Genomic DNA, 20,867 nt, shown 5'->3' on the forward strand with positions numbered 1-20,867 from the left:
GAAATCAGGGTGTGGTGGCACACCTCCCAGAACAAAAGGAAGGAAGAAAGGAGGGAGGGAAGTAGTAAAAAAAGGAATGAGTCCAGTGCGCATAGGAAGTGAGCCATGTAGCAGGAGTTTGCTGGACCCCGTGGAGCAGGGCACCTCACACGGTCAACCTTTAATAAACCCTTAGCAGTTGGATGTGTGAATGAAGGAATGACCCTGGGAAACTCGGGCTGTGAATGTCGGGAATAGTTCAGACAAGAGACTTAGAGGATATGTCTTGGGGATGGGGGTGGGGGAGCTGAGGAGAGCAATCTGAGGGCCTTCGGGATCTTGGGAGGCAGTGGGTAACAGGAACTACCTATGGAAGTTTCTAGTTCATCAGCACTGGGCTCAGGAGAAGCAGGGAAACAGCCCAGAAGTGGAATAAAATATGTGCTGTAGGGTCTAGCTCCTGCTGCCAGCTCTCCATGGACCGACTCCCAAGACTGTATTCAATAAGGAGAGTCCTGGGAGGGGACCTGGAGTTCTGAGGCCATCTCTGTGCAAGGCAGGCCCTCAGGCTAGAAACCTTCCTCCTGGAGGCTGCTGAGGGGCTAGATTCTGGACCAGGGATGATCGCCATTAACTTTTTCTTTTTCTCCCCTACCACAAGTGCCATATGTATGTATGTGTTTGGTTTTTTTTTTTGTTTTTTTTTTGTTTGTTTGTTTGTTTTTGGTTTTTCGAGACAGGGTTTCTCTGTAGCTTTGGTGCCTGTCCCAGAACTAGCTCTTGTAGACCAGACCAGGCTGGCCTCGAACTCCCAGAGATCCGCCTGCCTCTGCCTCCCGAATGCTGGGATTAAAGGCGTGCACCATCACCGCCCGACTTGTTTGTGTTTTTCTTGAAACAGATTCTCACTCGTTAGTTTCAGCTGTCCCAGAACTCACTAAATCGTCAAGGCTGGCCGCTCAAACACTGTAATTCTCCTGCCCCAGCCTCTCCAGTGCTGGGATTACAGGCATGAGTCATCACTTCCTTGTTAGGGTAAACTGCTTTCAAAAACAACAGTAATGAGTGATTTTCTGATTTGTCTTTGGGAAGAGACAATTCTTTTTGTTAGAGGAAAGGAAGGGAAAACTAAAAAAAAACCAAAATGTTGCTCAATGTGCTAGTATGAGTTCAAGATTAGTCAGAACTATACAAGTAAGACTGCCTCAGACACACACATAAACACACACACTCAGAGAGAGACAAAGAGAGTCAGAGAGAGCAAACAGTCTTTAGTTACACAAAGAAATACTGCTGTATCTTTTTGGGTGTGAAAGTGAAGAGATAGGGTACCTGAATAACAATACGAAGGCTGGACTGAGAGCCGTGAGGTAGCTTCGGACGTGCCAAGAACCCACAAGTTTTCAGGTCTGATTCCCAGGATAAAATCAAATGAGATTAAAATTTGGGGGTGGAGAGATGGCACAGTGCAGTGGTTACGAGCTCTTGTTCATGCAGAAGACCCAGGTTCAATTCCCAGAACCCTATGGTGCCTTACAGCCGTTCATAACTCCAGTTCTAGGGGACCCAACATCATTTTCTGGCTTCCAAGGCATTCCATGCATGTTGTGCACAGTCATATATGTGCACAAAATACCCACACACAAAATAATGAAATTACATTTAAAAGTAAAATAAGATTAAAATTTAAAATAAGAAAGAAAAACAGGAGAATTAGTTCAGTGCTTTAAAGTGCTTACTGCTCTTCCCAGAGCTCACATCGGATGGTTCATAATGTCACACACCACTTGCAAATCGATTTTTTTTCAAAAGGAAAGGCAGCTGCAGTTTCACAGGCAGATTCTCACCCCTGGGGGCTCTAACCAGGAGCAGGTCACCTGAGTTGTGTTTTCTTCCAAAGAGCTTCAGAGAAGCAGAATCCTGAGCCTTCAGGTGAGACATGGCCTACCTGGCTAACTGGTCTAGCCACAGTCCACATGCTTGGCAGAAGCGCTGGAGACAGACAGACCTGGCCAGGTGGGGATGATGCTCTCTGAAGACACCGACCGTGTGCCAGGCACTTGAGGTACAAAGGTAGGTGTGCAGTTCCAGGTCTCATCTCCCAGGAGCGTAACATTTCCCGACTGCTTACACAAGCAGCCATTCAGCTACAACCTTGAGAGTGTGGTGAAGAAATTCTGATTCGAAGAGCTCATAGGTCACATAGGAGCACGTGAATCCTCATTTTTGCGGGTATCTTAAGGGCCACACTATCGTGTACTGATTTACTCAAGGGAAAATGAAGACAGGGCCAGAAGTGATAGTACTGAAACTTGGGGCCCATTTCTCTCTTCACCCTAAAAAAGGGAACTTTCTAAGTCCACTGGGCTGTTCTAGGACATGAATTGAGACCCAGAACTGACAAAAGGTGAGTGGGGTCTACACACGTGGCCAGACCACCACGCTGTGCCAAAACGATCACTTAAAAGATGGGAGAGCCGGGTGGTGATGGCGCACGCCTTTAATCCCAGCACTCGGATCTCTGTGAGTTCGAGACCAGCCTGGTCTACAAGAGCTAGTTCCAGGACAGGCTCCAAAGCTACAGAGAAACCCTGCCTCGAAAAACCAAAAAAAAAAAAAAAAAAAAAAAGATGGGAGAAAATTCACTGGGGCCTGGCCTGGTGGCTCTCACCCGTAATCTCCCACCCAAGTACAAAGCAGGCCTGACCCCATGCAGTTTCTGCAATCAGGTGAATTCAGGATCCTCTGATTCAGGATGCTTGCAATCGCAACAGTTTGGAAACAAAGATAAGGGGATCATTGCAATATGGAAGGCAATCTGGTCTTCACAGAAGGGTATCACACCAGATCCTATCAAAAGACAAAACAAAACAAAACAAATTTAACATTAAAGTTTAAGGATCTGAGGGGCTGAAGAGATGGCACAGAGGTTAAGAGCACTGACTGCTCTTCCAGAAGACTGGGGTTCAATTCCCAGCACCCACATGGTGGCTCACAGCTGTATGTAACTCCAGTTCCAGGGGACCTGACACCCTCACACAGACATACATACAGACAAAATATCAATGCACATAAAACAAATGAATAAATCACCTTTTAAAAGACAATTCTAACATTTCTTTATTATGCTGGGACTTGAACCTAGAGCCTCACTCATGGCAAATGCTCGACCACTGTAATTCCAGATCCTTGCTTTTTTTTTCTTTTAATTCTCAAACAGGGACTCCTTAAGTAGCCTAGGCAGTCATCCTGCCTTAACCTTCTGAGCAGCCGAGGTTACAGGACTGGCCCTATATGTATTTATTTGATGTCATCATTATTGTTATTATCATATTCATTCATTTATTCATTTACTTAGAACCAGGGTTTCTCTGTGTAGCCCTGACTCCTCACTGTGTAGACCAGGCTGGCCTCGAACTCAGAGATCTGCCTCCCTCTGACTCCGGAGTGCTGGGATTAAAGGTGCGCGCCACCACTGCCCGGCTGAGATACTTATTTTAAATACTCTCTGAAAGTCGTTTAGGCAATGAACAAGAGGGCAGTTCTATCTGATGTATGTCGATTGAACGGAAAGCAAGAGGAGCCTGGTGAGTTCCAGATTGATGAAAAGCAAAGGATAGAGCAGGTAACACGTTAGACCCTGGAGGTTGGGCCAGGGAGCAAAAGATGCCGAATCAGAAAGGCTGAGCCTGGGCATCCAGTCCCACCGGGAGCTCGCGGACTAGGGTGCAGAGCTGACTTTCGCACGGTCTCGCCTCTCAGGATAGAACTGGTCCAGGAGGGGCGGAGTCCTGGGTGGGCGGGGCAGGCGGTGGGCAGCCCCCCGCCACGCTGCAGTTGCCTGGACATTCCTGGCTCTTCGGGCCGGGGCGGAGGAGCTCCCGGCAGAGCGTGCCAGCCCCGCCGGGATCGTGATCCGTGGGAGCGGGAACCAGGCGGTGGAGGAGCCAGGTGAGCCGGACCCCCTGCACAGCGAGCCGAGTCTGGCTCTGGGCGAGCCCGGTCCCACACCGCGCTCCGGGACGTCGAGGGGAGAGCGGCCGCAGAGCTCCGGAGCTGCCCCCTCCAGCCCCGGGGACCTTGGCGCCCGCGCGGCGGGAGTTATTGGGTGGAGGGGGCGGTAAATCAGTAACCCGCAACGCACACAGGGCCTTTTGTCCCCCTCCGTTCAAAGAGCACCCTGGTCACCGTTCTAGTTACTTATTGCCCACCGGGGCGGGGGCGATGGGCCAGCTGTCTATGCAACTCTGCACGAGGACAGATGACTTGCACCTCTGTCCAAGAGTAACGGGGTGGGGGCACTAAAGTAAGAGCACTGTCGCCTTTGGGTAACCGGCAGTGTGCTGGACGTAACGATGAGGAAACCAGCGCTGGGAGAGAAGTGGTCACTTTCCCAGAGCTCCCCGTCCTGTGAGTGCGGGAGGGTGGAGAGCTCAGAGCTGTCTATTGACAGTCTCTGGTCCCAAGTGTTGGCAACCGTCAGTGGCGGGACCAAGGACTCAGTGGTTGTGAGTTCAGGACAGCTGGAAGTGGGAATAAAATCTCCCCGACCTGCCCATCCTTTGGGGGCGCTACAGAGACCCTCTCTGCGTCGCAGGGTGTGGTAGGACTCTTTTGCAGAGGATCCGACCAAACTGAGAGGGGACAGGTCAAGGTTTTAAGATGGTAGCTAAGCTGGTAGAGAAGAGGAATGGAGCTCACAAAGGTACAGGCAAGAAAGCAAACGTGCTGGACTTTAGAATCTCCTAAAGGAACTGGAGGAACAGACTAACAAGATTGACACCGGCCTTTAAAATGAGGCCTAGAAAACTTGGCGTGTGGGCTTTAACCGGTACCAGCCGGGCTGAGGCAGGAGGCTCACAGTGTGAAGACCTGCTTGGTTTACAGAGTGTCAAAACCAGCCTGCCTAACCGACTTAGTGAGCTTGTCTCAAAATATAAATAAATAAATAAATAAATAAATAAATAAATAAATAAATAAATAAATAAATAAGGTAAGATAAGAAAAAATAAAATGATGGCTTGCAGTTAACCCTTAAGAGCTTGTAAACTGGGTCTTAGGGTGATTGGCCAAAAAAAAAAAAAAAAAAAAAAAGACTGGAGGTGGTGTTACCTGTCTTTAATCCCAGCACCTGGGAGGCAGAGGCAAGAAGATCTCAGTGAGTTTGAGGCCAGCCTGGTCTACAGAGTGAGTTCCAGGACAGCCAGGGTTGTTACATTGAGAAACCCTGTCTCTAAAAGCAAGTGAGCAATTAAACAAACAAACAAACAAAAAACCCTGCTGGAAGGTAGACGGTGAAGAACTGAGATTCGTCCAGATTCCAAGCAAGAGTCCAAATTCCAAGCAAGAAATGACTAGGACCTGGCCTAAGTAAGGTCAGGGGAAATGAGATACACTGAAGAATGGCTGAGGAGGTCAAATGGATTGACCGTAGGGGGCAGTAGGTCAAGGAGAGAGGGTTTAATGGGCAGAGTTCCCATTTTGGGAAAATATGGAAAGTAGCTTTTAAGAATAGTGCTGTTTTCTTCGACCTTACATATACTAAAGTTTCACTGATACAAATTCACAAAGCAACTATCTGTGGTGACACACACTTTTTGCTGTTGTTGTTTGTTTGTTTGTTTGTTTATTCAAGACAGGGTTTCTCTGTAACTTTGGGGCCTGTCCTGGAACTAGCTCTGTAGGCCAGGTGGACCTTGAACTCACAGAGATCTGCCTGCCTCTGCCTCCCGAGTGCTGGGATTAAAGGCGTGCGCCACCACTGCCCCAGTGATTCACACCTTTAATCCCAGAACTTGGGAGGCAAAAGCTGGCAGATCATGGGGTTCAAGTCCAGCCTGGTCTACAAAGTGAGCTCCAGGGTGGGCCAGGTTACACAGAGAAACCCTGTCTTGAAAAACCAAAACATAAACAAACATGAAATCAAATTCACAAGGCATTCCATACTTAAAAAGCAGCTTCTGGAGTTAGGACTCTAGCTCAGCAGACGAGCGCTGACCCAACATGAGCAAGGTCCTGGAGAAAAAGAATACCGATCCACAGACGTCAGTCCTGCCCAGGACTAGGTGACAGGGCTGTATGTCCCTGGGACTACACTGGTTCCCTGCTCAAGTTAAGGCTTAGCTCTGGGTCTTCCTTTTGGGAAACAGGGATCCTGCATTTGGACAAGGGTTACTAGGTGCAGTGAGTGAGTGAGTGAGTTATACTTACCAGCAACCATTCGGGAGCAGAGAGTGATTGGCTAAGGTCAGACAGAGGGTGCCAGGTGAGCAGTCAGTGTGGGGTCGGGGAGCACACCTCACCAATACCCTGTGTGTGCCATCCTGCCAGGCATTGTCTCTTTTAACCCAGAAGCAATGATATGATGATAACGATCCAGAAAGGGACGAAGGTAGGTCTTGGCAAGACTCGGGATTTGAGTTTGCCACTACCAGACATGTAAAATCTGTGTTATTTGCAAAACCGGCTAAACATGAAGCTCAGTGTAGTGTTTGCTTAGCATGCAAGGAGGTCTTGGGTTTAATCCCCAGCTCTGCAAAAAACAATAAGCAAAATCAAACAAACTCCTACATTGTCTAAGACAAAGCTGGGAGGGTACAAACCAACTGAAGTGTCCTCGGGATGCATTTCTGGCTCAGAGCGAGGAAGAATGTCCTTAATTTGGACAGTGCCTTGCCAGAGACGAGCACCCAGCCGCGGGAAGGATCCCAGGCTGGACATGGAAATGTCAGTAAAGCTAAAGAGGGGTCCTGCTAGACAGCGTCCAGATGCTGAAGGCTGGCCTTTCTTCTCTAACTCTTCAGCAATGAATTCATCTATTCAGCAAAAAATAAATGATGTGTGCCGAGAGCGAGCGAAAGATATGTCACCATCCTTGCTTCCTTCCAAGAAAAGAATCCTAAAGCTTCTCTTTCTGTGAAGGCGTGCCAGGGTCTCAGTAGGACCCAGGCAAGCAGGAAGTCCAGCACACCCTCTGCAGCACCTCCTGTGGGGAGGCCTTGGACTCCGGCAACAGCGGCGCTGATTTCAGCCTTGGCCCCACTACTGTCTGGCTGGGGTTGGATGAGCCTACTGACGGCTTTCTCCCTCCATTTCAGGAAGGTGGTCAGCAGGTAGTCTGTCCTGGGTCCTGAGAACAGCTGGAAGGAAATGTGGCTGCTTTCGGCCCTACTGAGCATCCTTCTGGGGACACCAGCCTTGTTCCTTGAGGCCTCTGAGGAAATGGAGCTGGGTATGGCCTCTAAGGTGGGAGAGAGTGGCAGGGAAGGGGCTTCTGGCTGAGCCAAGCTGGAGAGGATCCTGGCTCTGGCCCCAAGAAAGGGGGCAGCAAGGCAGGGCTCGAGCGTTGAGATTCACTCTCTGGTTCCCAGCAAGCACCCTCCTATCTGTATGTCTACAAGAGAGGATTAGCCTTGCAGGGCACAGAGCCTGGGCTAGGCTGCAGAGCCAGTGGTGAGCCTCTTGGCTGTATATGTGTGTGGTTCTGTGCACTGGGTGTGTTGGTTGGGAGGTCCAAGCAGCATGTGTGATGTGTGTACCGAGTATAGTGTGCCTTAAAAGTGTGGCATGTGTCCTGTATGGCACCTATAGCATGTACCTTGTGTGTATATGTGTGTGTATTTGGGGCAGTAGCATGTCTAGCATGTGTGCCAAGTGTGTGTGTGTGTGACAACTCCCAGAAAAAGTGTGGCATTGTCCCTATGCAGAGCATTTGTAGCATGTGGTTATGTGTGTGGGAGCAGCATGTGTCTGTCATGAGATGTTCCACATGCGTAGTAGCATGTTCTGTGTGCCAGGTGGGGGCTTGCCTCAGATGGAGCTATGGGTATCACTGACTTCTGCCATCTGCCCTCAGAGCCCTGCCTAGCCCCGACCCTGGAGCAGCAAGAGCAGGTGTTGACTGTGGCCCTGGGGCAGCCCGTGAGGCAGTGCTGTGGGCGTACTGAGCGCGGTGGTCACTGGTACAAGGAAGGCAGTCGCTTGGCATCTGCTGGACGAGTACGGGGCTGGAGGGGACGCCTGGAGATTGCCAGCTTCTTCCCTGAGGATGCTGGCCAATACCTCTGCCTGGCGCGTGGTTCTATGACTGTCTTACACAATCTTACCTTGATTGTGGTTGGTAAGAGATTCTGACGGGGAGTTTAGGGGTGCCTTGGGAGAGGAACTCTCTTCTCTTGGACTTCAGATACCTTCCTTTGTCCCCCGAATAGACTCCTTAGCCTCCATCAATAATGATGAGGACCCCAAGACCCTCAGTGGCTCCTCAAGTGGGCATGTTTACCCCCAGCAAGGTTGGTATGCCTTCTCATGGACTCCCCCACTACACATCTGGTCACTGAGAAGAGACCTGTATGGGAGCCAAGGTCACCTTAGTAATTAGGGATCCTAATTACTCTTCTCCCTCTAGCACCCTACTGGACACACCCCCAACGCATGGAGAAGAAACTGCATGCAGTGCCTGCCGGGAACACGGTCAAATTCCGCTGCCCAGCTGCAGGCAACCCCATGCCCACTATCCATTGGCTCAAGGATGGACAGGCCTTCCATGGGGAGAATCGCATTGGAGGCATTCGGGTGAGTCTTGGCATCCAAATCCATCTGCTCCCCCATTTTCATTTTTCCCGTATAGCCCCTCCCATAGATCAATATATCTAATGAGGAAGGTAATCACAGAGCCCCAGGCAATGGGCAGCTCTGGCTCAAGTGCCCAGTCTGCCACTCCCAAATTTTGCCCTTTTGTCCCCTCAGCCTTAGCAACAGGTGACTCCTTTTGTGTTCTGGTGGAGTTCTGACGGCAATGTTTATAGGGAGGGGCACTGAAAATTCATTTTTATTTATTTTTTTATTTTTGTGTGAATAAATACCATATGCATTGATGCCCACAGAGTCTAGAAGAGGGCACCAGACCCCTGGGAGCTAGAATTATATGGGCAGTTGTGAGCTGTCTGGAGTGGGTGCTAGGCAACAAACCCAGGACCCCCAGAAGAGCAGCAAGTGCTCCTAACCACCGAGCATCTCTCCAGCCCTGATGGTGCTGGTTCTGCTTTTGGTTTCGTTTGTTTGTTTGTTTTTATTTTTATTTTGTATTTTTGAGACAGGTTCTCTCTGTAGCCCTGCCTGCCCTAGAGCTCACTTTGTAGACCAGGATGGCCTCAAATTCACAAAGATCTGCCTTGCCTCTGCCTTCCAGGTGCTGAGACTAAGGCATGCCCCACCTCACTGGGGTGATACTGCTGTTTTTGAAATAGGGTTTTACCTTAGAGTTCAAGCTAGTCTCCAAGTGCAGCCTCCTGATTGGCGTCTCCTTCTGTAAAGTCGGAAGAAGTCTAGACTGGTAGGCGTTACAGGCGTCAGCGCCTCACTTTGAGGCTGAGCTCCACACTGTGAAGAGGAACCCAAGACTCAGAGTGGGCAAAGACTAGCACAGTGGTTCTCAACCTATGGGTCACAACCCCTTCAGGGGTCAAACGACCTTTTTACAGGGGCCGCTTACCAGATATCCTGTATATCAGATATGTACATTACAATTCAAAACAGTAGCAAAGTTGCAGTTATGGAGTAGCAATAAAAATAATTTTATGGGGCTGGAGAGATGGCTCAGAGGTAAGAGCACTGACTGCTCTTCCAGAGGTCCTGAGTACAATCCCCAGCAACCACATGGTGGCTCACAACCATCTGTAATGAGATCTGGTGCCCTCTTCTGGCCTGCAAGTATACATGCAAGCAGAACACTGTATACATAATAAATAAAAAAATCTTAAAAAAAATTGAAAAAAAATTTTATGGTCGGGGGTCACCGTAACATGAGGATCTGTGTTTAGAGGTTGTAGCGTTAGGAACATTGAGAACCCTTGGTTCTAGCACAAGGAAGCATTCCCAGGTAGGGTGCAGCTAAAACTCAAGACTCAAACTAGGGCTCAGACAATGTTTTTTGCTTGTTTGTTTGTTTGAGACAATGTCTCACTGTGTAGTTTTGACTGGCTTGGAATCCATTTGTAGACCAGACTGGCCTTACCTTCGCTTTCCGAGTGCTGGGATTAAAGACATGAACCACCGTGCCTGGCCTTTAAATACTTTTTTTCTTTTTAGGATTTATTTGTTTTATTTGTATGAATGTTTTGCCTGCATGTATACATGTGTATTTTGTGTATGTCCAGTGCCGCAGAGGCTAGTAAAGAGTGTCAGATCCCTGGGACTGGAGCTACAGATGGTTGGGAGTCACCATGTGGGTGCTGGGAATCGAATCTGGGACCTCTGGATAAGAGCAGCCGGTGCTCTAAATTACTGCACAATCCCTCCAAGCCCCTTTCCAACACTTCATACAGCCTTGTTCTCTGTCTAGGGAACTTTGGCCTTGGTCGGATCCTCTTGGGGCCTAGGGAGATTGAGAAGATCCCCATAGGCAGATCCTCTCCTCCCTCTGCCCTGGTCCCCTACGAACACTTCCTTTACTTCCAGCTACGCCACCAACACTGGAGCCTGGTGATGGAAAGCGTGGTACCCTCAGACCGTGGCACATACACGTGCCTCGTGGAGAACTCCCTGGGCAGCATTCGCTACAGCTATCTGTTGGATGTGCTGGGTGAGTGGATGGGCTGAGTGGCAGGACAGACAGTCTCACTCACCTTGGGCTCCAGCCTGCCCTCAGGGAGAATATCTTGTTTTAGAGACAAGGTAGAGTCAGTCTTCGAAGAGTCAAATAGCACCAAGGATCTGAAGGGAGTAATGTGGACCCAAGGAGCAGATGTCTGCCTAAAGGAAAGTGAGAAGGGTATCCAGGCAAATGGCACAGGCTGCACTCAGTTCTTAAGAAAGCAATGCATTAGTGGCGGGGGGCATGGGGGGCACCATTTATGGGGGTGGGGGGCAGGCTGTGGAAGTTTTAAATGTGAGTCTGACAAGCTGTCCTGGGCCTAAAGGCTGTAGAGCCTCAAAAACTTGAAGGAGAACAAACAGAAGGCTGACAAGGTCTGCGCTGGATGTCTAGAAGGTCCTTCCCTGTAACATGAGGGGGCTGGCTTGTTTGTTTGTTGGGGTTTTTGTCCCGCCCAGTACCCCATAACTGTTTAGCCCCAAAGAAAATCACACATAGGTCTCCATAAATTATAAGCTGATTGGCCCATTATCTCTAGCTTCTCACTGGCTAACTCTCACATCTTGATTAACCCATTTTTCTGATCTATGTTAGCCATGTGGCTCAGTACTTTTTTTTTAATATTTATTTATTTATTATGTATACAATATTCTTTCTGTGTGTATGTCTGCAGGCCTGAAGAGGGCACCAGACCTCATTACAGATGGTTGTGAGCCACCATGTGGTTGCCGGGAATTGAACTCAGGACCTTTGGAAGAGCAGGCAATGCTCTTAACCACTGAGCCATCTCTCCAGCCCGCTCAGTACTTTTTTTTCAGCGGGGCAGATCACATCCTGCTGCTTTGGTGGTCCGGGCAGAAGAGGGAGGAATCAGCTTCCTCCTTCCCAGAATTCCCCTTTTTTCATGACATCATTTCTACTTCCTGTCTGGTTTTCCTACCTATATTTCCTGCCTGGCCAATCAGCGTTTATTTATAACATGATTGACAGGATACAGACAATTCTCCCGCACCACTTCCCTTGAACTGCGAGGGTGGCTGGGGGCAGGTAAACTGGGTGATTTCGTGGGTGCCACTGGTCAGGGTTGACGGCCTGGCCTGGTCCCCAGAGCGGTCCCCGCACCGGCCCATCCTGCAGGCGGGGCTCCCAGCCAACACCACAGCTGTGGTTGGCAGCAATGTGGAGCTGCTGTGCAAGGTGTACAGTGACGCCCAGCCCCACATCCAGTGGCTGAAGCACATCGTTATCAACGGCAGCAGCTTCGGCGCCGACGGCTTCCCATACGTACAAGTCCTAAAGGTTCGGTTCCTGCTATTGCCTGGGCCTCACCCTTTTCCCGCTGGGGTGGAATGATCCCCCAGACCACACTCCCAGCTACAGTCTGGCCCCAGACCCTCCTGTGACCCAGCGTGTCCGCTGCTTCAGACAACAGACATCAATAGCTCAGAGGTAGAGGTCCTGTATCTGAGGAACGTGTCGGCCGAGGATGCGGGAGAGTATACCTGCCTGGCGGGCAACTCCATCGGCCTTTCTTACCAGTCAGCTTGGCTCACGGTGCTACCAGGTGAGCATGGGAGGGGGGTGGGCTGCAGGCATCCTCTCGGGGTTCGGTTTGTTGTGGGCTATGGTCTGTTGGGTAGGCAGTTTCCTTGGCCTGTGGGGGGTACAGTATTTGTTTGTTCGGGGCACAGTACGTGTTAGACAAATGCTTTCTTGCTGAATTCAGCAGGGATATGTATTTGATTTTACATGACTGTCCACGTGACCCTCAGGGATTCTAAGACTTTATATAACTGCGACTTTTCCAGTGCGTGTGTCCCTGTGTGTGTCAGTATCTAAGGGGACCTAAGCTATGGCGGGGAGGATTGATCAATCGGAACACTGACCGCTCAGTTTCTCTGTCTATGTACTTCTGACGGCGAGAACAGAGGAGGACATCACGTGGACAGCAGCGGCATCTGAGGCCAGATACACAGACATCATCCTCTATGTGTCAGGCTCACTGGCTCTGGCTGTGCTCTTGCTGCTGGCCGGGGTCTATCACCGACAAGCGTTCCACGGCTCCCACTCCCGCCAGCCTGCCACTGTACAAAAGCTGTCCCGTTTCCCTTTGGCGCGCCAGGTACTGTGTCTGTCCCCCAGCCCCCATCCTGTATGGCTCTCGGCCTGACTCCAACAGGCAGAACAAATCTCCTACTTTGCAGTTTTCTTTGGAGTCGGGGTCCTCTGGCAAATCAAGCCTGGCCCTCGTGAGAGGCGTCCGGTTGTCCTCCAGTGGCCCGCCCTTGCTCACGGGCCTTGTGAATCTAGATCTACCTCTAGACCCACTTTGGGAGTTCCCCCGGGACAGGTATACTTAACCAGGGTAAAGATGGGGGTGCCAATGCAAGCGTGGTACCCACAGAACTGAGGCATGGGCCTTCTTGATCTCCAGGCTGGTGCTCGGAAAGCCCCTGGGCGAGGGCTGCTTTGGGCAAGTGGTTCGAGCAGAAGCGTACGGCATGGACCCCTCTCAGCCCGACCAAACCAGCACAGTGGCAGTGAAGATGCTGAAAGGTATCCGTGGCAACCTGGGCAGGGCATGCTGGGACCAAACTCTACTGCTGGCCCTGGCAAGTGACTTGTGAGCCCCAGTCTCTCCTGGTGTCTCTATAGGGATGAATAATGATCCATTAACTCTCAGGCTGAAGTTCATAGGATGTGTCTGGTTCATGTGACAGTAAATTTCTGATGCAGGCTAAAGAATTGGTTTTCTTGAGGCTGGGTCACACTCTAGCCTGGGCTGACCTGGAACTCACAGTGATCCTCCTGCCTTATCCTCCCGAGGACTGGAATGACACCTGGATTGCTCAGTAAATGTTAACCGCTGTGTGATGACCCCTATGAGATCTGCTGTGGCCAAGGCTCTGGCCTCCTGTCTCCTTGTCTTCCACCTCATCCTCATCAATCCCACTAAAATATCATACGTGCGCCATCATCACATATTCCTCCCGCTCCAAGTCTGTACCTTTAGTGTAGAACAGCCATCTGTTGAACAGTCCCAGTCTCAGGGCTGGAGAGGTGGCTGAGCCGTTAAGAGTGCTTGCTGCTCTTGATGAGAACCCGGGTTCAATTCCCAGCACCCACATCAGGCAACTCAAAACCACCTGTGACTCCAACTCCAGGGATTCTGACATACTCTCTGACCTCTGAAGGCACCCCACACACATGAACAAAAGCAAATCTTATTTATTTATTTATTTATTTATTTATTTAGAGGTTTGTTTTATTTTTATGTGTAAGCGTGTATGTGTGCGAGTGTGTGTATATGTGTATACATCTTTTTAAAATTTTGTATATTTTTATTGATATTTATTGAGCTCTTCATTTCTTAAACCTTAAAAAAATAAAATAAAATAATTAAAAAAAGCCGGGCGGTGGTGGCGCACACCTTTAATCCCAGCACTTGGGAGGCAGAGGCAGGCGGATCTCTGGGAGTTCGAGTCCAGCCTGGTCTACAAGAGCTAGTTCCAGGACAGGAACCAAAAGCTACGGAGAAACCCTGTCTCGAAAATCAAAAAAAAATAAAAAAATAAAAAAATAAAAAAAACCATAAGTGGCAGGTCCAAGCTGGGTCTAGGGGCACAAGCTGTAATTGTAGGTACTTGGGAGATTAAGCCAATAGGATGGCAAAGTCAAGGCCTGCCTAGGCTACAGACTGAGTTCAAGTCCTGCCTGAAACTTAGTGAAACCCTTTCCCAAAATATGAAGAGGTCTGGTTAAATGTCTTGCTTAATGTGTAGGACCGACGTACCATCCCCAGTAATGACAGAGAGAGTAAAAAGCCCAGACCTCAAGCAATGCCCCAAAGTGTTCTGCATTCGCTTAGCATCCGTCCAGTGGAATCTCTTTTACTTTTTTTTTCAAAGTTTATAACTTTACAAAAATTAAAAAAAGAAGAAACTAAAGTTTATGGCTTTTTAGACAAGATCATATTATACAGTGCTGGCTGGGCTGCATAGACCAGGCTGGACTTGAACTCACAGAGATCCACATGCCTCTGCCTCCCAAGCGCTGGGATTTAAGGCGATTATTGTTGTCTTATGTGTGTGAGTGTGGGCATATGTGAGCACAAACCATCCTGTGCAGGCGGCTCAGAGAACACCTGGTGGGATCCATTTCAGGGCCCGTACTCTGTTGTCAGGCTTCTGCACTGAGCCGCCTTGTTAGCTCCTTCACGTTTTCCTCTGTATTTATTATACATACATATATATATTTGGTGGTGGTGGTGGTGGTGGTTTTTTGAGACAGAGTTGCTTTGTGTACCCCTCTGTACCAGGTTGGCCTCAAGCTCACAGAGATCCGCCTCCCTCCACCTCTGAGTGCTGGGATTAAAGGCATGTGCCACCACTGCCCAGCTTATTGTTTTGCTTTGTTCTGTGTAAATCAAATCATGCTTACTCAATCTCTTTCTACTTAATATTATACCATTTGGGCCCAGTCATCTTGCTGGGCCCCATTAGAACCTGTTGCTGCTGTACCCAGCCACTTTGCAGGAACAACCCCAACCACTGCATTGCTCTCTTTCCCTCCCTCCCTCCCTCCCTCCCTCCCTCCCTCCCTCCCTCCCTCCCTCTCTCCCTCCTTCCATCTGCACAGCTGGAACCAGCTGGCACTTTCTGGGAGGCAGTAATTATGAAATAGGTTCCTTTATATTGATGTGTGGCCAGGATAAGAATCATGTCTTTGTCCCAAGGCTTCAGGTCAGTCCTGGGGGCCTAGTCCCTGGTCCTTAGTCCTGTCTTCTTAAGGGAAGTCATAGAAGTCTCTCCTTCCCAGATGATAACAAGACCTCAGGGTACTTCCTAGGGACTAGTTAGCACAACTTCCTTCCGGTTGGGAGCTTCTGACTCTCCCATCCCTGGACCTCCTCATGGAAAGGTCAGCCCTTAAGATCTTTCATGTTTCATCTTTGCAACTTCTGTGAGATGTTCTGCTTCATATAAGACAAGTCTAAGGTTCAGAGAGGTTGAGAAACTTGTGAGGTATGTGTGTGCTAGGTGTGTGTGCATGTGGGCAGGTGGGGGTGTGCAGCGCCCGCTGTCCTCCTCCATTACTTGTGAGGTATGTGTGTGCTGGGTGTGTGTGCGTGTGGGCAGGTGGGGGTGTGCAGCCCCCGCTGTCCTCCATCACTTACTGCCTTTTGTTTCTGAGACAGTCTCTCTCTCACTGAACCTGGAGCTTCAGCAGTGTCAGCTACACTAGCTGACCCTCTACCACCTGCTGCCACTCTCCGTGACCCAAGAGTTAGGGCCACGGCTGCTGTATTGCTGCACCCAGATTTTATGTGGGTCTGGGAATCTGAGCTCAGGTCCTCTGTGTGTGCAGCAAATATTTTATCCACTGAGCATCTCCCCATACCATTGAAGGAATTATGTGAGCCAGGCAGAGTAGCACATGTCTTTAATCCCAGCAATCAGGAGGTTGAGATAGGCAGATCTCTGAGTTGGAGGCCAGCCTGGGACAGCCAGGGCTATACAGAGAAACACTGCTTTGACTAAATAAATAAATAGGATTTCATTCATATATATATATATAGTCCTGTCTGGTCTCAAACTCATGGGAGATTAAAGGTGTGAGCCACCACACCTATGGAATTATTGTTTTTAAGCACTTGCTTTTTTTTTTTTTTTGAGAATTCCATACGTGAGTACTGCATTTACATCATTTTCACCCCACTCTATCCTTCCAAATCCTCCATGCTTCCCACTCCCTTGCAAATTTATGGACTCTTCTTTAAATACACACATGCACACACACACACACACACATACATGCACACACCTGCATGCGCATACACACGCTCATTGTTTTAAAGGCTTTTTGTCTCATGTAGGCCAGGCTAGCCTCCTGTTCATCAAGTACTAGGATCAGAAGTGGGCTCTACCATGCCTAGTCTTTTTTTTTTTTTTTTTTGGTTTTTCGAGACAGGGTTTCTCTGTGGCTTTGGAGCCTGTCCTGGAACTAGCTCTGTAGACCAGGCTGGTCTCGAACTCACAGAGATCCGCCTGCCTCTGCCTCCCAAGTGCTGGGATTAAAGGCGTGCGCCACCACCGCCCGGCTGTACCATGCCTAGTCTTATGTAGTGCTGAGGACCAACTGCAGGGCTTCACACTAGGCAAGCACTCTACAAGTTGAACTACACCCCTAGTTCTAAGAGGCTTCTCTTTTTTGTTTTGTTTTGTGTTATTTTGTTTGTCGAGACAGGGTTTCTCTGTAGCTTTGGAGCCTATCCTGGAACTCTCTCTGTAGACAAGGCTGGCCTCAAACTCACAGAGATCTGCCTGCCTCTGTCTCCCGAGTGCTGGGATTAAAAGTGTGCTCCACCACCACCTGGGTAAAAGGCTTCTTGGGTTTTTTGTTTTTTTGTTTTGTTTTGTTTTGGGGGGGGTTTCGAGGCAGGGTTTCTCTGTAGCTTTGGAGCCTGTCCTGGAACTCCTTTTGTAGACCAGGCTGGCCTTGAACTCACAGAGATCTGCCTGCCTCTGCCTCCCGAGTGCTGGGATTAAAGGCGTGCGCCACCAATGCCCGGCTAAAAGACTTCTTTTAAGGCCCACAGCCCAGCAGGGTTTTAGCCCGGATCCACCCAAGCCCTGGTCCAGTGTTCCTTGCCTGCCCCACCCTATGCTGCTCTGTGGAGCCGAAGGGGCAGCTTCCTCACCCCAGCTGTTGGCTTTGCAGACAATGCCTCCGACAAGGATCTGGCGGACCTGGTGTCCGAGATGGAGGTGATGAAGCTAATCGGCCGACACAAGAATATCATCAACCTGCTGGGTGTCTGCACTCAGGAAGGTAGGGCAGGAGCTGGGATACAGACGGGCAGTCGGGATGCAAAGGCACAGTCTTGCCAGCCTTCCCATCCCCTGGCCCATGCCTACCCCCTGTAGGGCCCCTGTATGTGATTGTGGAATGTGCCGCCAAGGGAAACCTTCGGGAATTCCTCCGTGCCCGGCGCCCCCCAGGCCCTGACCTCAGCCCTGATGGGCCTCGGAGCAGTGATGGGCCACTCTCCTTCCCGGCCCTGGTCTCCTGTGCCTACCAGGTGGCCCGAGGCATGCAGTATCTGGAGTCTCGGAAGGTGTGGACAAGAGACAGTTCAAGTGTGCTCTGGACCACTCTAACTCCCCCATCTCCATGGCTTCCATGCTGGTGGCTCCTTGTTCCCTGTTCACTGCTCTGTCCTTTATACGTGGCTCCGTACAGATGCAGCTAACTCTGCATGTCCCCACTTGTAACACTGCATGTCCCCAGTCTCTCTTCACCTAGTCTCTAACCCAAGAGTGAGGCAAATGAAGCCATGGTGCAGGTGTGGGCTTCCTCCTTTTCCTTTGTCTGGTGCTGGGGATTCAGCCCAGGCCTTTGCCCATTCCATTTCTCGTCTGTTCGGGGGCGAGTGACCCTAGCCCCTGGACTTACTGTGAAATGCTGAGCACAGCTCCCAGACACGTGTCCTGATATACCGAAGTCCCCTGCCCTCTTCTTAGTGCATCCACCGGGACCTGGCTGCCCGAAACGTGCTGGTGACTGAGGACGATGTGGTGAAGATTGCCGACTTCGGGCTGGCCCGCGGCGTCCACCATATTGACTACTATAAGAAAACCAGCAATGTGAGGGGCAGAGCATAGATACATGGGAATGAGGTGGGGGCTGGGCCTGGCATGGAAGGAATAGGCCCTGTGCGACTCAACACCATTGTCCCCCACCTTCTTCCTCTAGGGCCGCCTGCCAGTCAAGTGGATGGCTCCTGAGGCCTTGTTTGATCGTGTATACACACACCAGAGTGATGTGTGAGTCCAGAAGCCGGGGTCTTAGATATCAGCTGTCATCCTGCCCTCTAAAACGCCAAGGCACTTGCCAAAGTCGTAAGATCCTAGGAGTCCCCCTGATTAGGCCTGGGACCTTTGTAGCTCCAGACTCCAAAAGAAATGAGTGCCCCTCCCTGTCTCCAAGGGTGGATCATGACTGCAAAGGCCTCTTCCACAGCCTTAAGGAGAAAGGGTGCTGGGCCCTGCTGAGCCCCACTTCTACCTCTAGGTGGTCATTTGGGATCCTACTGTGGGAAATCTTCACCCTTGGGGGCTCCCCATACCCTGGCATCCCGGTGGAAGAACTGTTCTCACTGCTGCGAGAGGGGCACAGGATGGACCGGCCCCCGAACTGCCCCCCAGAGTTGTAAGGATGCTCTCCCCTGCCCAACCTGCTTTGGCCCTGGTCACGGAGCAGCAACCTACTCGCCTTTCTCCTCTTTCCCTCCGTGGCTTGTGTTGTCCTCAGTCTGCTCTCTAGTGAATTGCTCTGCTTGTCCCTCCCCAGGGAGCCCGCAGGGAGCCCACAGTCCCGGCTCTGCCCTAGACATAAGTTCTTTGACTCAACCCCAGGTACGGGTTAATGAGGGAGTGTTGGCATGCGGTGCCCTCTCAGAGGCCGACTTTTAAGCAACTGGTAGAAGCGCTAGACAAGGTCCTGCTGGCTGTCTCTGAAGAGGTACTGCCCACTCCTGCCCCGTGCCCTCTCTCCACCGCTCCCGTGGCCTGGTGACATAAACATGAAGCATCCGTCCCAGAGGGTGGAGGCTGACCAGCTTTGCTCTTTGCAGTACCTTGACCTCCGCCTGACCTTTGGACCCTACTCTCCCTCCAATGGGGATGCCAGCAGCACCTGCTCCTCCAGTGACTCTGTTTTCAGCCACGACCCCTTGCCACTCGAGCCAAGCCCCTTCCCTCTCCCTGGAGTACAGACGTGAGCAGGGGCCCCATGTTGTACGAGCGGGTAGGTCGGTGGCAATGGGCCTCCTGTTGGCAGCACCAGCCTCTGACTTGAGGCTACTGCTGCCCCAAATCCTCTGGCCCTGCTTTGGGGAGGCCCATTCCTGGTCCTAAGGTTCATAGTTCAGGCCCTCTGCTCTAGCCTTATGTTCCCAACCCAGAATTCCACTCTAGTCTCAGGGTCTTGGCCCCGCCCTTGGACCTATCTTCAGAGAAGCTAACTGTTAGGGCTTCATGCTCTGGGCTTTGGCACTTAGCTTCCATCTCAGGGGCTTGCTAGGCCTGGCTACAAAGCCTTTGTCCCAAACCTTTCTGATTACCCAGACTACCTAGAGGTTAGAGGCCTCTGACCTCCTTGACCCCAGCCCCAAGCCTCACCTCCCATCACTGTCCCAGCATCTTGGTGGAATGAGTACCAGCTCTGGTGTCCCTGAGAGACTAGAAGCCTGTGGAAAACACAGAAGACGACATTTTTATAAATTATTTTTTGAAATAAATCTGTGTGCCTGGTGTCTCCCCTGAGGGGCAGGGCGTAGGGTGGGAAGACTCCCTGTTCTGGGAGCTCTGTCTGGGTGACAGAGACTGAGGGATGTGTGCCAGGCCTTCAGTTGGCTTCCACCCCCAGCTGTGCTATGGCAGACCCAGAGGTGGGTACGCATCCACCCTTCCAGAACCATCCTTGTGTGTGCCATGGCGTGAGAGTTCATGGGCAGATGATCCCATACTGCACCATCTGTAAGGCAGGCCCTTGTACCCTCAACATGGCTTGGATGCCTGTTTGGCCCACAGCTGTCCTCAAGGGAGCTGGTGCCCCCTCCCCCATCTGCTCAGCATTAAGCAAACTGACCGTTAACGCAGCATGAAAACAAGCCTCCAGCCGCTGCCTGCTCCCACGATCTGGATCTGCCAGCTCAGACTCAGGGCTTGCGGGGGCTGTGCCCGCCCTGCCATACCCTGGCCTGTCTCCCAGGCAGCAGCTGCTTGCTGCCTGACTGAGCTGCAGCTGTCCCAAATGCAGGATCCTCCCTGGAGACTGTTACAGCCCTAATCTCAGCCCCGCCCTCCCTCAGAGGGCCTGGCTTCCCAGAGCTCTCAGCCTGGAAACTTACTGGGCTCCATCCTGGCTGTTTTAGCTGCTCCCTAGCCCTGAACCTTAGGGTGGGCCATGGAGAGGCCGGAAGTGGTCCCAGCCTAGCACTTGGCGCTCTGCTACCTGGCTCCCATAAGCTCTCTGGGAGTGATGGCTGAAAATGTGTTTATGCTTCTGGGGGCTAGTATAAGAATTTGAGCATGGAGCTGAAGAGATGGCCTATCATCTAAGAGCACGTGTTGCTCTTCCTGAGGACCCAAGTGTTGACTTCCAGCACCCACAACAACCATTTGTAATTCTAGTTCTGAGGCAGCCAGTACCCTCTTCTGACTTCCATGGGCACACACACACACGCAGGCAAAGAAAGATTTAAGGATGGCTTGTTCACTAAGAGCCGTGC

The 20,867-nt window shown here is 50.8% G+C and overlaps 1 protein-coding gene across 1 annotated transcript; it reads left to right on the forward strand.

The window, feature by feature from the left end:
- Positions 1 to 3,866: 3,866 nt before the first annotated feature.
- On the forward strand, positions 3,867 to 19,840 carry Fgfr4 (fibroblast growth factor receptor 4). The gene is made up of 18 exons (XM_057787555.1): positions 3,867 to 3,930; positions 7,077 to 7,210; positions 7,835 to 8,098; positions 8,190 to 8,270; positions 8,387 to 8,553; positions 10,438 to 10,561; positions 11,682 to 11,872; positions 11,999 to 12,137; positions 12,502 to 12,695; positions 12,778 to 12,923; positions 13,008 to 13,129; positions 17,294 to 17,404; positions 17,500 to 17,690; positions 18,097 to 18,219; positions 18,329 to 18,399; positions 18,647 to 18,784; positions 18,991 to 19,096; positions 19,209 to 19,840. The coding sequence occupies exons 2-18, from the start codon at positions 7,129 to 7,131 to the stop codon at positions 19,353 to 19,355; spliced, it is 2,397 nt and encodes a 798-aa protein (XP_057643538.1). The 5' UTR covers positions 3,867 to 3,930; positions 7,077 to 7,128; the 3' UTR covers positions 19,356 to 19,840.
- Positions 19,841 to 20,867: the final 1,027 nt, after the last annotated feature.

Source organism: Chionomys nivalis, chromosome 13, assembly GCF_950005125.1.
Source record: "Chionomys nivalis chromosome 13, mChiNiv1.1, whole genome shotgun sequence".
In the NCBI taxonomy this organism is placed as follows: domain Eukaryota; kingdom Metazoa; phylum Chordata; class Mammalia; order Rodentia; family Cricetidae; genus Chionomys; species Chionomys nivalis.

Coding starts and splice junctions, on each gene's coding strand:
- Fgfr4 (XM_057787555.1), top strand. CDS start 7,129: ATGTGGCTGCTTTCGGCCCTACTGAGCATCCTTCTGGGGACACCAGCC. Junction 17,405..17,499: donor GGGTGTCTGCACTCAGGAAG/GTAGGGCAGGAG, acceptor TACCCCCTGTAG/GGCCCCTGTATGTGATTGTG. Junction 18,785..18,990: donor CCGAACTGCCCCCCAGAGTT/GTAAGGATGCTC, acceptor ACTCAACCCCAG/GTACGGGTTAATGAGGGAGT.